Genomic DNA, 20,189 nt, shown 5'->3' with positions numbered 1-20,189 from the left:
GGTGGTCTCTCAAGACAGGTTCTACTGTAGTGACACAAGGGTGGTCTCAAAACAGGTTTTAATGTAGTGACACAAGGGTGGTCTCTCAAGACAGGTTCTACTGTAGTGACAGAAGGAGTGGCCTCTCAAGACAGGTTCTATTATAATGACAGAAGTATGGTCTCTCAAGACAGGTTCTACTGTAGTGACAGAAGGATGGTCTCTCAAGACAGGTTCTACTGAAGTAACTGAAGGCATGGTCTCTCAAGACAGGTTCTACTATAGTGACTGAAGGCATGGTCTCTCAAGACAGGTTCTATTGCAATGTCAGAAGGCATTGTCTCTCAAGACAGTTCTATTGTAGTGACAGAAGGCATGGTCTCTCAAGACAGGTTTTATTGTAGTGACAGTCAAGACAGGTTTTATTGTAGTGACAGAAGGCATGGTCTCTCAAGACAGGTTCTATTGTAGTGACTGAAGGCATGGTCTCTCAAGACAGGTTCTACTATAGTGACTGAAGGCATGGTCTCTCAAGACAGGTTCTATTGCAATGTCAGAAGGCATGGTCTCTCAAGACAGTTCTATTGTAGTGACAGAAGGCATGGTCTCTCAAGACAGGTTTTATTGTAGTGACAGTCAAGACAGGTTCTATTGTAGTGACTGAAGGCATGGTCTCTCAAGACAGGTTCTATTATAGTGACAGGAATGGTCTCTCAAGACAGGTTCTATTGTAGTGACTGAAGGCATGGTCCCCCAAGACAGGTTCTACTGTAGTGACAGAATGATGGTCTTTCAAGACAAGTTCTACTTTACAAAATTACTGCATACCTCTCATCAATTTCTTTTATTTCAATAATGGATATAAAACATGTGTTGGTCATACTTTATACAGACAGCTTGACTTTTTTTCTTTAACACCAATATGTTTAACTTAATCCTTTATTACATGATGAATTACCAAATGTGTATTTAATTAATATTAATTGTACTAATGTATTTGTGTCGGGCATTAAAATCATGTAGTGGGCACATTGCTAACAATAGTGAAAAGTGTTATTCTAAATATCATACTATTGATTCTCTAACCATTGTGGAAATAACTCCGTTACAGTTTAAAATATAAGACAAACCTGTATAAGATAATGGGATAAAGATATAATTACTGGGAACATTCAATAATTTAGCTACGCATTTTAAAACAATATTCTTTTTGTATTATCTGTATTTAGTTTTGGATGTTTTGATAGTGTTTATTGTGCAGTAATTGATGCTGAGATGTTTAATGGTAGACTAGTATCTTCTAAGTTCTTCATATTCTTCATAATTATGTATGATTTTCTTAAAATCCATTCTCTTTAAATGGCAGCAGTAATATCCTCCCGGTAATTACTAGAGGAATTTGAATTGTGTCTTCAGCAGAATGTGACAGACTTATAATGATATTTTATACATGTGTATGTACTGTACATATATTTTATACCTATTATTTTGCAAAATACAATGCGAGACAAACTAAGTAATGAACAAGTGCTTCTGCTTTCTGAACCTGCCTTACATTTCACACATTCCATTATAATTTTGGGTTGGTTATGGACAATCACTTGCTCTATCTAATAGAACACTTTTGCCATCCTTCTTACTTAATTCTTTTGACAACCACAGAAAGCAGAAATACTAGGATGAATAAGGGTTGACTTATCTTTTAAGAATGTAAAATTATTGTGAATAAAAAGAACATAACAACAATGATGCTTTAACATTTCTTATATCATGACAAAAAGTGTATTTAACTTTGACCAATATCGAACTTGGACTTGTATGACTTGGTAGGTCTTATATTCCTGGTTATATATATGCTGTCTTGCCATTAAAAAAGGTGTAATTTGTATAATAACCTTAATGGGATATGAAACACTCATAAAATGATACCTCCCTAGAAAAAGATTTCCAATCGAATGTCTGACCTACGTTTTAGCAACATTAGTAAGAGTTAACCCCCTCCAAACCCCTCAATCCCCCCTCGAATGTTTGTATTCTCCCAGAATATAATATTTATCATAATATATCACTGCAAGGTTATATAGTTTAATTCATGTCATTGATTATTTTGTGTGTGTGTGTGGGGGGGGGGGGGGGTTCGAATCGAATTTCCATATTTTGCATTTGCATATATTGGTGAAATAGTTGTACTTTAAGGTAAAGTTTCCCAACTAAAATAGGACTCTCCCAGTACATTTACAGGGAATTGTGGCATTTTGTTTTCATCCTTACTTTGAGAAATTCTAAAAGTCGAGAAAATTAGCATGGAATTCGAAAGGCATAGTAATTTTGGCAACAAAGCAAACAGTGGCACAAAGATCACTCATATCAATTTTCATGACAATTGGTTTATTATTTCCTTATCGTGTCGTATTCCCTTAAAACATACAATACTATCCACTAGCTTTCTTTTTCCTCTTGCTGTCCTCCAGATTAGTCCTATATAAATGTTATTTTGGCAACGAAATACATCAAAGGGTTAAGATTTTATGGTATGACGGGCACTGAAATATGACATCCGTTGCAGTTAAAAACAATGCAAACGGTCGATAAATCAAGATAGTGATCCCTGTTTAATTGAAAGCACCAAAAGCCTAGCGTCAGTAAAGATCACCCTGCGAATGTTAGTTCACACACTTCACTGACCCAAAGGGTGATCGGAGATCATATTATCAACGCGGCCTCTTACGTGATGCCCTGGTTACGTCGGAGGCGGAAACGTTTGCGCAGTGGAGAGGAAAACCTTATCATGTAGATTGATAGCCCTGCACGGTTTACACATTTGAGAACTTTGTTTTGAGAAAAAAAATAATCCCAAATTCTGTGTTGGTGGCAAGTGATTGCACCACACTCTAAATTCTGACTTTTTCCCACCAGACATGGGTTTTCTAGACTGGTTGGTTTTTCCCTGGCGTCAATCAAGATGTCAAGCGTCTAAATCCGGTGGAAAGAAACCGATATTCTCTAATTATTTTAGACACAGCCCACGCGTACATGACCATGCCGTATTTAACTAGATAACAAATGTATCATGCATATATCTGTCTACATAATTGTGAGTGTATGTATTAAACATAAACTTTAGCGTCCATACTCTGCTGTACTATAAGCGGTCATGTTACGGACCCACAAGGAAATTGAAAACGTATGCAGAAGTGCACAGAGCTTAACTCATAAAGATGACATTCAAGTGATAACAGGATAGGAGATGGTTTTTTCCCTCGCACCCCCCTCTTTCTGTCCGTCTGAACAAATAAACACTTGTCCTCTGCACAGGTGCTTGCGAATTAGTTACATTCTACATGTTTTTGGACCTCCCCTACTAGTGTGTATAGAACATTTTCAGACGTGTTTTTGTTGGGGGGCTAGAACAAAATTAGGTAAAAATGACTCCCCGGTGTTCATTGTATATAATAAACACCAGGGGAGTCATTTTTACCGAATTTTAATCTAGCCCACCCCCCCCCCCCCCCCCCCCAAAAAAAAACGTCTGAAAATGTGCTATACACAATAGAACATGTCCTAATTTTCAAGTCCCTGCGGTCCTTTGGTGACTTGAGAATCTTCCGATTGACATTCGTAATCTCACCTCAGCCTTTGGCCCATCATTAAGCTAGTTTCAATACAGTTCCCTTAATCATACGAAGATTGTTTACAGCGATCATCTAATAGAAAAAAAAACATTCGTCATACTCATGTTCTGCTCCTCCGCTTTGCTTTCAAATTATAATATCTAGTTTTCTCACAGCTTTACTCCCATGGTACAGTGACCGCTATGGAGACGAGATGTTTGGTATACTGTGACTATCATTATCACCGGTTCAAGCCTTAACATTGTTTTCATGTTTGGTAGGGGTTGTATGCATATCCCATATTTGTTCACCGAAAGTGTCTCAAGACTTGCTCTACCTGTATTTTCCCTTTCTTCCAAATTCGAAAAAGAAAAAATCTGAATGTCCCTTTGGATTTTCACATTTTTGACCCATAGTAACACTGACGTGTCCTAGAAGGACGGGTAATGATTTGTGGTATTTGTGACTAAGATGCTGCCGTTTGCCAGTCAGCGTCTACACTGTTCCTTCGTTTAGTTTCAATGGCGAATTTTGTGCTAACTAGTGTTAGATCCTTGCCACCGTGATTGCAGTTTAGATTTCCTGTCCACCCACTGATTTGGACAGACTAACAAGTTATGAGTGTGAAGCTGAATTGAACACGGATTCAATCATATTAACTTGGGTACCCGATTTAGTCTTCAGTGACATACGATTGCCGTAAACGTGACAGTCCTGAAAAAGCTGTAGTGTTTCATTTTTGTTAACCTATGACTTTATGATAGAAGTTATATAACACAACCAATATGGGTTTTGTTATATAACTTCTGTCATATTTACATTACCAAAATGAAGAAAATGTTCTAGAATACCAACTGCCTTGTACAGTACCTAACCGGAATTTCACTGATGCCTGATCGTATGAATGTTCTGGCTGTCAATCCTTGTTTCACTGAACAAGTGTCCTGTATATGGCTCTCTCAAGACTTGATTGGTTTATCTTCTTCTGACTTTTTCTTCTCGTCAGCATTTCATCCGGTAATCCCGAGTAGGTCGACGGACTCATTTCTTTGTGCGATATCAAGTTTAATCTGTTCGACTATAGTTTGATGGTGGTTCCATTGCCATCCGTCTGGTATTCGATTTGTGAACATGACATTATCTTGACCTATGTATTTATATGGCGGCTATCGCCGATGAGCAGACACTCACGTTCTTTCGTTTTTGTTGCTCTGCCAAGTTGAGGGATTTGACTCCTTTCACTTTCGTTGGTAAAGTAGAACTCTTCTCTAGCTACTTTCAGTTTTCTCGTAATGGGTAATGTATAGATTAAGATAAAGTGAAATTGTGACTATGTCCTACATAATTATACCCCCGCAACGAAGTTAGGGGGGGGGGGGGGGGGGGGGGGGGGGGGTATACTGGAATCGGGTTGTCCGTCTGTCCATCAGTACTCGCTCAACATCCGACATCCTTGTGGGGTGCATTCACCGATTCATTGCGTCAAAAAACTTCGTCGCCTATAGCAACTTTTTTTCCTCAAAATTATAGTTGCTATGGTAACCGGTCACTATAAACAGGTTTTATGTAGAAACATTTTGTCCGGACAACTCCTCCTAAACCGGTGGGTCGATTCCAATGACACTCCACACAAATAGAGAGGACGATGTGTAGATGTGCATGCAATTTTTTTCCTCAAAATTATGGTTGTTTTTGGTAACCGGTCACTATAAAGGTTTTCTGTAGAAAAATTTTGTCCGGGAGACTCCTCCTTAACCACTGAGCCAATTTCAACGAAACTTCACACAACTATAAAGGACCATGTGTAGATGATGTGCATGCAGATGTTTGTTGCCATGGTAACTGGTCACTATAAACAGGTTTTTATTGTCCAGTAAACTTTTCCAAAACCTGTGGACTGATTTCAACAAAACTAAATTCTCTTTACTACAAACAACACATATTCCAGAATTTCAGAAATAGGGGCATGCGCAAGTTATCTTAGTTAGCCTCTAAATAACAGTTCCAGTTGTCCATTGACTAATGCGGATTACAGGGGTATTAGCCAGCCATCCTGGCGACAGTTCTAGTTTGAAAAGCCGAAAATATAGTTTTTGTCAGTAATATTCCATGAATTATTCCAATACACACCATGTGATACATCCGGCATTTTCGCAATCTTTTGTATAACATTTCTGCAATGTGTTTATTAATTTTGTAATGAGAAGAACTGTAGTGCCAGATCGCCCCGGATGACTGGCGTTAAACCTTGTGTCGCGTTATGAAGTGAATAGAATGTGACGTCATGTATGGTTCACAAAATACAAAAAAAAAAAAAAAACAATTACGCAACAGAAGATATATATACTTTTGGCAACGCCTTAAAACACCAGCTAATATATATTTATAATTATATATTGACCTTCGTAACCACAACTGATCATATCAGATACGGTACATACTACTAATTATATAGAGTTACGCTATTGTATTCTTACATTATAGCTGACAAAGCATTACCAATTGTTATCAAAATGTTTATGAAGTACTACATGACAAACGTTTCTTGACAATATGTGTGCACCCTTTGAAAACGTCAAACGTTACATGTGATTGCAAACCGTCTCGCAAGATAAAGATCTAATGACAAGGGACCGAAACAGCCTTGAGAAGTAACTAATGATTTACACTCGTGTTAAACGGGTCAACTAATAAGAACGACTCCAATTGTCATCCATACATCTGACGTGTTCTGAGTCGGTCGAATACTTCTTTTTATTGATATGGCAGATTGTCATATGGATAAGTTGTACGTGTACGGAAACTTACCGCTAAAAAATTCCACGTTAAAATTAGATAAATTCAAATAAGAATTAGGCAATAAAATCGATGTCGTAAGTTACGGTTTTTAGGCCATCTGAACCCGAAGCGACATGATGACCTATATATCTATCGTCCGTCGTCGTGATAATACCGTCCGTAAACTTTTCATATTTCAAACTTCTTCACAAGCTTTACCAGAGGGATTCAGAACAAGCTTAACTGAAATGATTATGAGATGGTCCTGCCAAAGTGGTCTTATTTATCGGGTGGTTCGAAATCCAAGATGGCCGCCATCTTGAAAAACACATATCAAACTTCTTCAGTTTATCGAGGATGTTAAAGAAGATGTTGCTAAAAAATGACACGGTGGTTACGTACGGCGGTAATCTCTTACACGGTGGTTACGTACGGCGGTAATCTTTTACACGGTGGTTACGTACGGCGGTAATCTCTTACACGGTGGTTACGTACGGAGGTAATCTCTTACACGGTGGTTACGTACGGAGGTAATCTCTTACGCGGTGGTTACGTACGGCGGTAATCTCTTACACGGTGGTTACGTACGGCGGTAATCTCTTACACGGTGGTTACGTACGGAGGTAATATCTTACACGGTGGTTACGTACGGCGGTAATCTCTTACACGGTGGTTACGTACGGAGGTAATCTCTTACACGGTGGTTACGTACGGCGGTAATCTCTTACACGGTGGTTACGTACGGCGGTAATCTCTTACACGGTGGTTACGTACGGCGGTAATCTCTTACACGGTGGTTACGTACGGAGGTAATCTCTTACACGGTGGTTACGTACGGCGGTAATCTCTTACACGGTGGTTACGTACGGCGGTAATCTCTTACACGGTGGTTACGTACGGCGGTAATCTCTTACACGGTGGTTACGTACGGCGGTAATCTTTTAACATTGTTTTACAATCATGGTTTTCCTGATCAACACCACTTATAGACTTTGCTGAAATTGTTCTGAGGTAGTTTTGGCCAAGTGTTGTTATGTTTTCGGTTGGTCCGGAATCCAAGATGGCCGCCATCTTCAAAACCACATTTTGAAGTTTTCTCAAGTTCCATGGGATTCAACTCATTTACGTTTACTGCACAATTTAAATTGATGACAGTACCATATATGATGCTATAGTGTATTATACTACATTGTAGAATAATACTAGAGTCTGTTAAAGTCAGGTGACCGTTAAGGCCCATGGACCTCTTGTTTATAATACTTACAATACACTCATTTAGCACTCGGGCTTGGGATACTGTCTCCGAGATAAGTCATTTTTTTATATTTGGAGTTTTGAGTTTGGGGTACTATCTCCTAGGTGTCATTTTGAGATATTTGGGGTTTTAGTTTGGGGTACTTTCTCCATGGTAAGACCATTTTAGATATTTGGGGTTCTAGTTTGGGGTACTGTCTCCTAGGTGAGTCATTTTGAGATATTTGGGGTTTTAGTTTGGGGTACTTTCTCCATGGTAAGACCATTTTAGATATTTGGGGTTCTAGTTTGGGGTACTGTCTCCTAGGTAAGTCCATTTTTGGTTATCTATTTAGGTATTGGTATCGTTTCCTGTTATCCTTCAGTCTATCAGAAATAACATACAGCATGCATCACCACAAAATTACACGTCCTGTCAACCCGACCACCAAAATGTCTAGCCTTATTTAAGTTTGGAGTAAGCTGATTGAAGAGGTCCCATTTTTCATACGACACATTGTGTCAAAATGAACAGAAAATAATTTGTCTCGTTGTATCTCGATACGCTTAACAGATGCGTCATATCTTTGTTAAAATCATGGTTTGAATTCAGAAAAAGAGAGAAATGTCAAAGTGTCATTTCTAGATTGATGGGAAGTGTATACGTGTGTCCACCCGAGAACTGAATGATATTACGGTATTCTCTAACCATGCCCATTAACCACGAAATACGAGCACCTATGTATCCACGTGATAGTTAATTAAAGGACACTGGACTTATTTGTTTGTAGTTCGAGAAGTACATCATAAAGATTATGGCTTAAAATATCAAAGCTAATATAAAAGTGTTCGAGAAAAGAAATATATATATATACAGGCAGTGTATATAGTTATCCCCTTGAAAAGAAGGAACAATGCGTGGTATATTTCCTGTTTCTAGATTCTGAAACTATTTAAGGTTAACATGCTATTATTAATTGCTGTATAACTATCTTATCTTACATACGTGGCAAGACTGATCTTATCGGAACCCGGACTGAAATGGTATCATTTTATAACATACAGTGGCTTTATTTAACTCGATTTGAAAATAAGAAATATGATTATATGTGAATTCATTTTAAACTACCGGTATGCGCCGGACACTGGAAGCCGATGCCGTTTTTCCTTTTAACTCGGTGATGTCAGGGACATCATACTGTACATTGTCCCGTCAGTGATGTCCGGGACATCATACTGTACTCAGATTTGTCAGTGATGTCAGGGATATCATACTGTACTCAGATTTGTCAGTGATATCAGGGACATCATACTGTACTCAGATTTGTCAGTGATGTCAGGGAATTCATACCGTATTCATACCCGTCAGTGATGTCCGGGACATCATACTGTACTCAGATTTGTCAGTGATGTCAGGGACATTATACTGTACTCAGATTTGTCATTGTTGTCAGGAACATCATACTCTACTCAGATTTATAAGTGATATCAGGGACATCATACTGTACTCAGATTTGTCATTGTTGTCAGGGACATCATACTGTACTCAGATTTGTCATTGTTGTCAGGAACATCATACTCTACTCAGATTTATAAGTGATATCAGGGACATCATACTGTACTAAGATTTGTCAGTGATGGCAGGGACATCATACAGTACTAAGATCCGTCAGTGATGTCAGGGGCACTTTTTTAGTGCATGATATTAGGGACATCATACAGCTGTTTTGTCTTTCTCGGATTCGTAAGTGATGCATGGGAAGTCATAGATCTGTTCCGTCCTTTTCAGACTTATAAGTGATGCTAAGGACATCATACAGCTGTTTCGTCGTACTCTGACAAGTCAGTGATGTTAGGTTTGAAATTGTAGAAGGAAAGTCATTTAACTCAATAAAGACCAAATGTTTAACATGAAACCTTAATAGCCCTTTTTTGATGTCTTCCTAACATAATAAATTAAGAAAAAATGACAAAAACACGTTTTATAAGGCTATAAACTCCAAAAATGCTGGTCACAATTGCTTTATATTGCTGGCGAATGTGAAATGTCACATTATAAAGGTATATTTTGAAATGATAATTACAATTAGCGACTAGTTAATTACATATGTACCTCCACATATTTCCATGTACAATTTGTTTTCTAGGCCAATAAGCCTTACATTTGCAATAAATTACTCCCATAATATAATTTTCTTAACATGGTTCTTGCACAATCACACCAGCGTTCTAGTTTGAGTCGACACTTCTCAAATCGAGGAGGCCATGCTTATAATTAAAGATAGCCTTTTAATAAGACCGTGAAACAGGTAAGCGTGCTAGAATCGCCGTTATGAACCATTACCAAGCTAAACTTAGACTCTGGGAGTGTGTGTAGCATATGTAATGTGTTGTTTTTGTCATAATGGCATCCATTGACCTTCAACAAATCTCTGGACGTGAGAAGATGCCGATTTTTCCAGAGAGACAAGTATAAGCCGGTTTTATCTGGAGACAACGAGCTACTTACTCTGACGTCATAACATGCAGTCGAGAAATATAACACTATCAGAAAAAATGTCAAATATATCCTGTTTTTTTTGTTTGTTTGTTTGTTTGTTTTGAAATGTTAATAAATGCGACTTGAATAAAATACACAAAAGTTGACTATGTCTATGCCTGTGAATTCGATCCTCTTTGTGGTTGCTGGATCGAATGCCACTTAGGTCTGTCTGCATTTAATTTCAAATTGGATTAATGTTCTAATTGGGGATTCGAGGGGGATGCTTGTGCTGATAACCCACTATTTATTTGACATGGGGTGAAATAGGGTAATCGTTCCTGACAAGTGAGAAGGGACGTGTACAGCTGTCGAGGTCAGAAGTATCTTCGTCTGGAGCGCTAACGTAAACATGGGGAACCTGTTTATAGATCGCGCTAGTTAACGTTAAATGTCTGTACCCTACTTGTTTACGGAAAGCAAACAGGGTCGACGTTATAGGTGGTAACTACTGCTCATAGAAAAATTTGCTTTGATTTTGAATTTTATCTCTTTCATTTTTCAAAGTTGATTCCATCCTCGAAATTCCATGGGTTTCCGTTCATGTAAAATCTCCAACAATTTTATTTTTAAAATTGTTTAAGTCGTTACCTCTTTATTTGCGGCCATGGTTTAATGGCTATTTACCTGTTATCGTTCTTTGCTTTGTTTCACCGGTTTTGGTCCATGGAATGCCATATTGACCTAGTCGAGATTCCCGTGACTTTCCTTTCGTGGGGATTCCTCATTGTTCATTTTTTAATTTGAGCATTTGCCAGTCAAATTACAAATTAATGTTAAACATAAATGGAGTTCGGGCGTTGGTAACTGTAATTTGCAACATCATTTGCACTCTACTTATATAACACTGGGTGATTGGTTATCTTATATATTGAATATTATGTGAAATGGTGACAATTAGGCATAACTTATTTACAAATGCATACGTAGCCAGTAAATCAAGTTAATCCTATATCTGAAAATAATGCACAATTCCAAGTACTACTATACTTGTCTATACAGGTGGACTTTCGCGGGAAACAAATTGGTAAGCGTATTTATGCTAAAATTTCCAGTTCTGACTCTGTCTTTAGGATTTTCTTACCTTTGGTCCCTTTCACCACTGTCGGTTCCTCGCACGACGAAACAACTGCTTTCATGTATTTTTATATCATTCATTTTCATTTAATTATCATGTTCATGTTCATTTTATTATTATATTCAATATAATCTTATCGTATCCATTATCATCTTATTATATTCATATCTTAGTTATAATGGATATCATTTTTATTATTTCAACGTGCATAATAAGTTTCTATCATTTTCTGGAAACTTGGTAAGCAAAATAAAATTATGTTTTCACATTCTTTTGTCAATATTTTTTGACGATGAGAAATGCTGATGTTAATTTTTTTTTTAATGATATTGATTTCCAACAAAATTCTTCTTAAATGAATTACAATGACTCATTCTTCTTTTATTTTTTCGGCATAGCCGTATAATATTCTTTTGATCCCGGATATGACGCGACAGGTGGCGTTACTGGTCAAGATGAAGTATGTGATTGGTCAATGTAGCGGTAAATGCAAAATGCAGAAATACAGTTAAAAACGAAACAAAATTAAGATTGAATGCAAGATGAATAAGTGGATGTATCTTTTCAAATGACACATTAATAAAATTATATTCCTGATTCAAATGCAGTCTTATTATCACCAAAAATGATTCAAACTGATATAATTTTGTAAACCGTGCTGTAACGTTTTATTACTTCGTTAATTTATTTCACCAGCAGTTTTACATTATAACCACCAGCATTAAAACTATGCCATTTATCTTTTTTAAAGATAGTTCTTGTTCTGTATACTTGGAAACTACAAACTAAAAAAACAAAGAATGGAAGGAAGTGTATGTTACCATTGATATAAAAAAATTAATCTCACGAAATCATGAATAAAATAGAAACAACTTTTGAATTCACGAAATGAGAACTTTCGATCCTGATGATGGGTTTCCATACTTGCTTTCGCCGTCTGTTATTGTGACCTTGACCGCATTAGATTACAAGCAACGGCGCATTTGGCGAGCACGCGATACCTAAATCAACACATTCCATACAGGCGACTTTGCGTGAAGAAAGATGGCTTTGAAATCCTACAAGATGTCGTGACGTAAAACATGGTATATTTAACGTATAAACTGAGGGGAAAACAACCGCAGTTTCGTACTTCCGCTTGCAATATATGTCACCCTCGTCTAAAACTCGCGCAACGCAGAGCTACGCTTATTTGCATAATCACATAAACTGTCTGAGACTCTAAAGGTTTTTTTTACTACTGAATAGAAACAAAGCATTAACAACATTTGTATAAGCTATTTATTTACATTAGTATCCAAAGTCCTGATTTCTTTCATATTTTATTTCAGTAATTAATCACAATGAACTATCAGAAGAGGCAAAATGATGCAATGATACAAATTCCAAGCACAATATTCCTCCGATTCTTATTTTAGTTTTGTTTACTGTTTCTTTGTTGTTGTTTACACGACCAGTCGACATCAAGGATCTGTTTTCGATAAAGCGAAATTTATTGTTATGGTATAGGGGATATTATTTTGTAAAACATTTGAGTTAAAAGATGATGATGATTTATTCAAATGTCGATAGGTAAAATCATTCATATATTTCTAAAAGTTTACTTTTGCACCTATTCTTCAAAAAAGACAATGTTATTTTCAACTGTCAAAAAAGATGTGAACTGCGGTCTATTACTCATGGAATAGTATACATGCATTGTACCACAACGGTTGGAGATTGAATGAACTTTGAAAACTGTCATCCAGGCTTAATTATTAGTTTGTTATTATGTTATGATTCTCTCTCTCGGTATTAACATTTCTTAGATCCTACAAATTGTGCGAGGACATGTTTTTCTGGTAAACATAAAAGTGTCAATCAAACCCAAAATGTTAACCTCTTCAAATCAAATGAATTACTGTTAGAAATTATTTCATCAAGTTGTATCTAGACTAGACTAGATTTGATAAACAAATATACCATTGTTGACCTGACTGCTAATTATTCATGTATCCTAAGAATTCGGTCAAACTCTACCATTCGGGACTTTCCGGTCCATCTCTAGAACGGTCGACATTCCTCGGTGTATATCGGAACACTTCGGCTCACTCACTCATCGAAAAAGAAACTATCATCCGAATATACATGGCTTATATAAACGTAAGTAGCACACATTTACGTATAAGAAATTGTTCACGGTCAGAAGTGATAGTGAAATCCAGACTACATAAAAATGAATTTAGATGAGATAGGTTACCGAGATACTGGTCGCAAGGTAAGTGTGTTTACGACATTCCATTCTTAACAACCATCTACATTTCTTTGTATAATGTTAAAATGGTTCGAATCTGCTCAAAATATGTTTATTATAGAGAATTAAGTGGAAAATCATTTCATAATAATATGAGTGAATTATAATCTTCATACTGGAGGTCGAATGTATCATTGATATCTCCACTAGCAGTTCTAACTCCAGTAGTTTACACCTTTATATCTACTATTGATAATAAAATTCTTATATCATAAAAGGTTCTATGTCACCTAAGGTTCTACACGGAAGAAAAAAAAAACGTATTCACTACACTGCATTTAGTATAGACAAAATTTAACAAAAAAATATGAAGCATGGTGGTTTTTTTTTTGCTGTTTTTTGTTTGTTTTTGTTTTTAATCATTTCAAACACGGATGTTGAAATCATAGGTTTTAAGTACTGTATTTGATTCATATCGCTATGACTTTTGGAAGTCTACTATTAATGAGTCAATCATGCCATACAAAACATTGTCTAAAAATGTCCGTATCTCTATTAATATGAATGGAAATATTATTTTTTGGAATAAAACATACAATGTACGATCGTTAGTAAAAAAGAAATATAAAATCAAATTCATAAAAAAAATATGAAGCTTTTGAGAGAAAAATATTATAAACAGTGTCACTGGGTGTAGTAATTACTACAGGGAAATATTGATCGATGTGGTGACGTCATCATACATATTGCAGCGGCTGAGGTAATATAAAGGATACCAGCATAACGTTTCCATGGTATTTAACCTGATGGAATGTTACTTTATCTTTATCTCATCACAACCATCTCTATAAGGCCAACAGCAGCTGGGAACGTCTGTAGAAGCCTTTCTCACCTTTCTCAGGACTTAACTTAAAATGAAAAACTATATAAACGTGCAATAGTATAATTTGTATTATCTTTATAAATTTAATTACACGAAGTGTTGGTAAATTTAAAATGTTAGAAAGGAACACAAAAAGATAAATAGAAGGATAAGTGATGCTGAGATAACCGGTTGTTTCTTTGTGGTTTCGAATTGCATTTTAAATTTCTGTAATGCATAAGCATGATTCCCCCAATAAAGTGTTTGTTTTGAAGCACGGGCACCTTTAAAACGTCTCTAATATGTGTAAATAAAATAGAACTTGCTGACACTATACCTAGCTATAATAATTATTTATACGATCTAAACGAACTCCAAACTTTTAAAGATGATAACTTATTACAACTTATAAAAGCCCTCTCAACAAATACATATTACAAAAATTGTGATAGCGACACAGTATACTAATAATGATATAAAGAAAGAAAAACAAAGAGGAATGACAGGAAGAAAGACAGATCTAGAGATCTAAGAGTTAGATGAATGTTGCTACATTAGGATATACTACAAATTCAATTAGGGCTCATAAACGATTTACACACTATATATCTTGAAATACACGTAATCAAAACAAATTAAAAACTGATGAATGACACATTCTAGCTACACATCCAATATACGTGATTTAAACATTCCTTAAATCCTTCATTGGGTCACTCCTGAACGTTATAGGTTTCTTATTCATATGCCATTCATTATCGGTTTATTATAAACTGTGAATGATATACGTATTATATGAACCAATCACAATATTAAATATCAACAAGCTGTAGACTTTAAGAGTGACATAGGTAGGATATGAAAAAACATTTAGATGCCCCTGTTCACCCGAATGTTTTGCTTAGAAACTATTATACCAATTATGTCTACATTATGATACTTTCCTGATTTCGTTACACATACACAGATATAACTTCTTTTCATTGACAACATGACGAACCAATTAATGGCACAGCTGTCTAGAAAAGTGTGCCGTTCCCGTCCTTATGCCAATGGTTATGATGTGATATCAATCTCGAGTGCAATGGTATTCATAGCCATAGCAGTTACAATTCTACCTGATAGGGTTATTTTGGGAAACAAGCTATAAATATGTGAAAGGATTGTACAATATACACTCAAGTAAGAACCTATAGTCCTTTAGTCCTTCTAGGACTTGTCGGTTACCATGAGACAAAGCATGTAGAAATCAAGAAATAAATATATAAGGAATAAAATATAGAATGGAGATGTGCATTCACCCAATTATTTGATTAATTTAGTAATTATTGTATATTTGATCATTTCATTTTATTTGAACGTATTTAATTGTTTATACACAATTGTTTTTAACAACTTATAAAACCCCCTCCACAAATATATATTACAAATATCGTGATAGCGACACAGTATACTTATAATGATTATAAAGAAAGAAAAGCTAAGAAGAATGACAGGAAGAAAGACAGATCTAGAGGTCAAAGAGTAAGATGAATGTTTCTACATTAGGATATATTACAAATCACGGTTCATAAACAAAACCTTTGTCACAATTCTGAATTATGACTGACTTGACATGTATACCCCTGGGACTTGCAGTACACAATCAGTGCTTGCCAAGCAATCCGTAATGCTTGTACAATTTGATATAGAACATTTAAATAATAAATAGGCCTGTAATAAATATAACGATATATACCGGGAAAGGAATATGGAACCACAGCTAACAGTACCACATGATTTACTGTTCTACTGATCTGCTGTTCCAAACATCACTTCAATATCGTTTCGTTACAATCACAAATAATCATTTTCATGTCTATAGTTTACCGGAAGTTAACACACTAAAAAAATAATCATTGGCTTCACCAACTTTCATTTTTTCATATACTCAACCACTGGTGACAATACATTCTATTGTTTATTTCATTTGTTTTATTTTACTTTATATTTCATGAACACACATTATTCTCTAGAACACAAAATAAAATTTTATATAATATAAGATATACTTCAGACAGAAAATAAAGATTCGCCAAGCGGGAGGTGATAATGTATACAATGATCACACATTGCGACACGTAAATTCATCATCATAGATTCTATGGAATTAATCGCTATTTGTAATATCCTTTGTATATTATAGAATTTCAGTACATTTTATTGAATAAACAGTAGGATTGGATCAATGATATGTATTATAAAGCAAATCAGCATGTTTTGGTAGCATTGACCTTTTTCACAATAAGATGTCACTTTCACTGTCTAACACGTGTGATAACAATGTCATAAACTGCTGATTTTTATTTATCCTGTCATATTTTTAGTGTTATCATCGAGTTGTGTTGGACCTTTGACATTCACTTTTGCAATACAGTCACAACTAAAACCCTACTTAAAGGTCAAACAGACAACGTGGGTGCATGCGAAAACTTTCCATGAAAGCACCACCAAATTACACGAGAAAATGGAGTTCACGGATGATGGAAAATTTATATTTAGAAAAAGTGCATATGATTTAGTGCTTTGTTTAGGAAAATCTATTTACAATTCATTAACTTACTAAAAGACACTGTCATTATGTATTCGTAACCAATACTGTAAATAAACGTTTTAAGGCATTAATCATTTTCTAAAGAAATGTATGAAATGAATTATTATTTTTAAGTTCCATTAGTATTGCCAGACTTAGATGTCTCCTGCCGTAAGAAAATCACAGTAACAGATCGATAGACGTTGGAATTGTAATTCGCCATTGCTGTATAGACCATGCTGTTTGAGTTGTCAGGTCATCGTAACAAGATCGCGCGACAATGATATCGATAGGATCCGAGGTCTTTTATAGGTCATTTCTGTAACATCTAATGACCTTGAATTCTTTACTCGGACGATCTTAATAATGTGCTAACTATATCACGTGTTACAGCCTCAGGAACAGTATATGCTCATCATGTTCACGTGACCACAATTATACGTTACTATCCCGGCTCACATTCTGAGAACGCGACATTATACGGATTTGAACAATGACGATGACGAAGAAAACGTTTTTCTTTCCGAAGCAGCGGGCCTTCTTTTTCTTGTACTATTTCAAGCGTCTGTATGTCAATATGCTCTCTTTTTTTTGCTCATGATTGCCTCGCTCAGATAGAAAAAAATCGATACTTTTAATAAAAACAATCGTGGAAAGCACTCGCGTAAATTTTACACAAATTTATATGAACGTTTATTATGATGTTCTAGGTATTTCAACATCAACGCTGTAATATTAAGATAAACGTATTCTGAGCATGAACATTATATATTATAGTTTAACAACTATAACTTATTATAATATTCCATAAAGGGGCGCGTGAGGCTGCATTCTTTATACCATTCTATTGCATGTAAACATATTGAAATTAAGAACACGGGAGTCGTATGCGGCCTCACATTGAAATAAGGAGTGACAACTGCAGAGTAAACAACTTGACCAAATTGATAACAGATCTGTCATGTTTTGTGATTTGAAAGGTTCTGGAAGATTCGGCATAATATTATCATTAATATATTCCGAGACGGCTTTTTGAAACATTATTATTGGGAGTCGTATGATACAACGATTATGTGTGGGATAATACGTAATATGTACAGGTAATGTTTGTAGGTTCATGTCCTACCAACTGTTTTCTTCTCAAAGAGCCGGAATATTTCCATTGAAGGAAAAAGAACACAGTGTCACGAATAAAGACTGTCGCATTGGCCATTGCAGTATGACATTCTTAAGGTCACTACATAATCCTCCATCAGCAATGCTTAATACTTAACTGCATACATTTTTTTCTCTTAAGGTCACTACATAATCCTTCATCAGCAATGCTTAATAATTAACTGCATACATTTTTTTGGGGGGGGGGGGGGGGGGGGGGGGGGGGGGGGGTGTTCCTTGTGACACAATTAATTAGAAACCGATTCCCATAAATATTCCAAACCAGAAAATTAAGAGATATACTCGAGAACAATTGCTGCCCATTAGACCAGACAATACGAGACAAGACCAGGGCCAGGCTATTCGGGACGAAGCATTTCAGAACAGACCCATTTAATACGTGTACATTAACACAGTTAGTCGTTACCGTCATAACCCATTCAGAATTAAAATCGTTGTCATCTCTTGTCACCACTGATATCCTTGTTTACTCTCTAGTCCTCTATTTATTCTATGTATGTTACTCATTTACTCGTTAAAGGTCATCTATATAGCAGAATGATGTTGAATTATAAACACGAATAAATGTCTAAAGATTTGCACAAAAATAGCCATGTAATATACCAATATGTTTGTTAGGACATGTATAGTTTCCTGCAATCACCAATCATTTGCTGTTGATGCTATGCTATCCGTTTCTTCTATAGAGTTACTTTGTGGTTAGATGTAGCATGGAATAATTCAATGTCACGCAAATGACCAAATCTGAAAAATAGCCAAGCTGTTATACTCGCAAGTTTCTATAGCACAGGGTAGGAGCATTTGTTTGACCGGATTTTACTTTATGTACGTATACACGCTTATTTTGTTTTGACCTTGAAATGCAAATGGCGGCTGTGAATAATATTACACAAATATGGCAAATAAAGAAGCATTTCAATCAATAAAAATGCTCCTATATCATGTTTTAAGACACCTGATCATAGCTAGAAGAACCTTTGAAATTGTTAAACTGGTGAGTTTGCGGTCGTTTTCAGAAATTGGCATATTGTACCCCAAACTCAATCTTCTTGCTTTCTTGCCTAGAATATTGTGTCTAAAAGGAGCATTTTTATGGTTGAAATACCTCCTCATATGCAATATCTATGTGATATCATTCACGGCCGCCATTTGCATTTCATGGTCAAAATAAAAACAGTGTTTAAACATATAATAAAGTCAAATCTGGTCAAACCAATGCTTCTTTTTTGTGCTTCAGACATTTGTGAGCAAAACAACATGGCGAGTTTGTGCAATATATGAGATATAAATCAGCTAATTACATCCTCCTGAAACAAACATTTTTCGTATGTTTTGTTGAAATTTACAAACAGCTTAACAAATTACATGTCAATAGCAAGTCTATTGCACCATGGTAGGAATTTAAAGGCTTGTAAAATATCTGTTTAGACTGGATTTGCTGTTTAGATGCCCCCTAATTCTTTGTAAAGGTAACTCATTTAGGCCTGCGATCTCATACGATTTGCTCTATTTACTCTATATATAGTCACGAGATCTCATGTGATTTTCTCTATTTACTCTCTCTATTGGTACATAGCTTATTAAGTCATGTTTGTTTTTGCTCTATTTATTTTATTGCACAGCAACTCATTTAGATCTGATTAACACTTATTATTCCATAAAAACATAACATTAGTCAGTTTTTTTCCCACAAAATAACTCTTTTAATGAAATTTTCACTCATATAATCGATTATAATATAACTGTATTGATTCACTTTCAAAAACTAATCGAATGTAACAGTAGCTCATACACTCTATAACTATGATATACCTGTTTTATTAGTTAAACTCATTTAGTCGTGTATCCGATAAATCTAGGACACACTTTCCTCATGGTAGACAAAGTGGTAAGGTAATGACCGCAACAATGAGGTGAGAAGTTGGCCGTGCATGCGACCTTGAACCCCTCAGTTTGTTTACCAACCGATATAGCATTGCAGACGATAGTAATTGAGTAGATACGGCCTTCGATAGGCATTTTGAACCAACGGCTATAAGGATCATGTCGGTATAATCTTCCGGCATGGCAACTCTTTTACTGCATTAGCCCGTTTATATTGGTGTATGACCATGATAACCCTGATAAC

General features: G+C 35.8%; 1 protein-coding gene and 1 long non-coding RNA gene across 2 annotated transcripts in view; both read left to right on the top strand.

Annotated features, from left to right (window-relative positions):
- The first annotated feature begins 194 nt into the window (after positions 1-194).
- On the top strand, positions 195-1,725 carry LOC117329125. The gene is made up of 2 exons (XR_004533109.1): positions 195-664; positions 702-1,725. It is a non-coding gene; the product is annotated as an uncharacterized LOC117329125 (long non-coding RNA).
- An 11,656-nt stretch (positions 1,726-13,381) lies between these two features.
- The window catches only part of LOC117329123 (sodium- and chloride-dependent glycine transporter 2-like), a 48,708-nt gene continuing 41,900 nt past the window's right edge, over positions 13,382-20,189 (top strand). The window contains exon 1 of the mRNA XM_033886864.1: positions 13,382-13,475. Within this exon, the coding sequence (XP_033742755.1) occupies positions 13,434-13,475 (42 nt within the window). The 5' untranslated portion in view covers positions 13,382-13,433. The remainder of the gene's footprint in view (positions 13,476-20,189) is intronic.

This window comes from Pecten maximus, chromosome 6, assembly GCF_902652985.1.
Source record: "Pecten maximus chromosome 6, xPecMax1.1, whole genome shotgun sequence".
Classification (NCBI taxonomy): Eukaryota; Metazoa; Mollusca; class Bivalvia; order Pectinida; family Pectinidae; genus Pecten; species Pecten maximus.
This window is presented reverse-complemented; position numbering and strand designations above follow the sequence as displayed.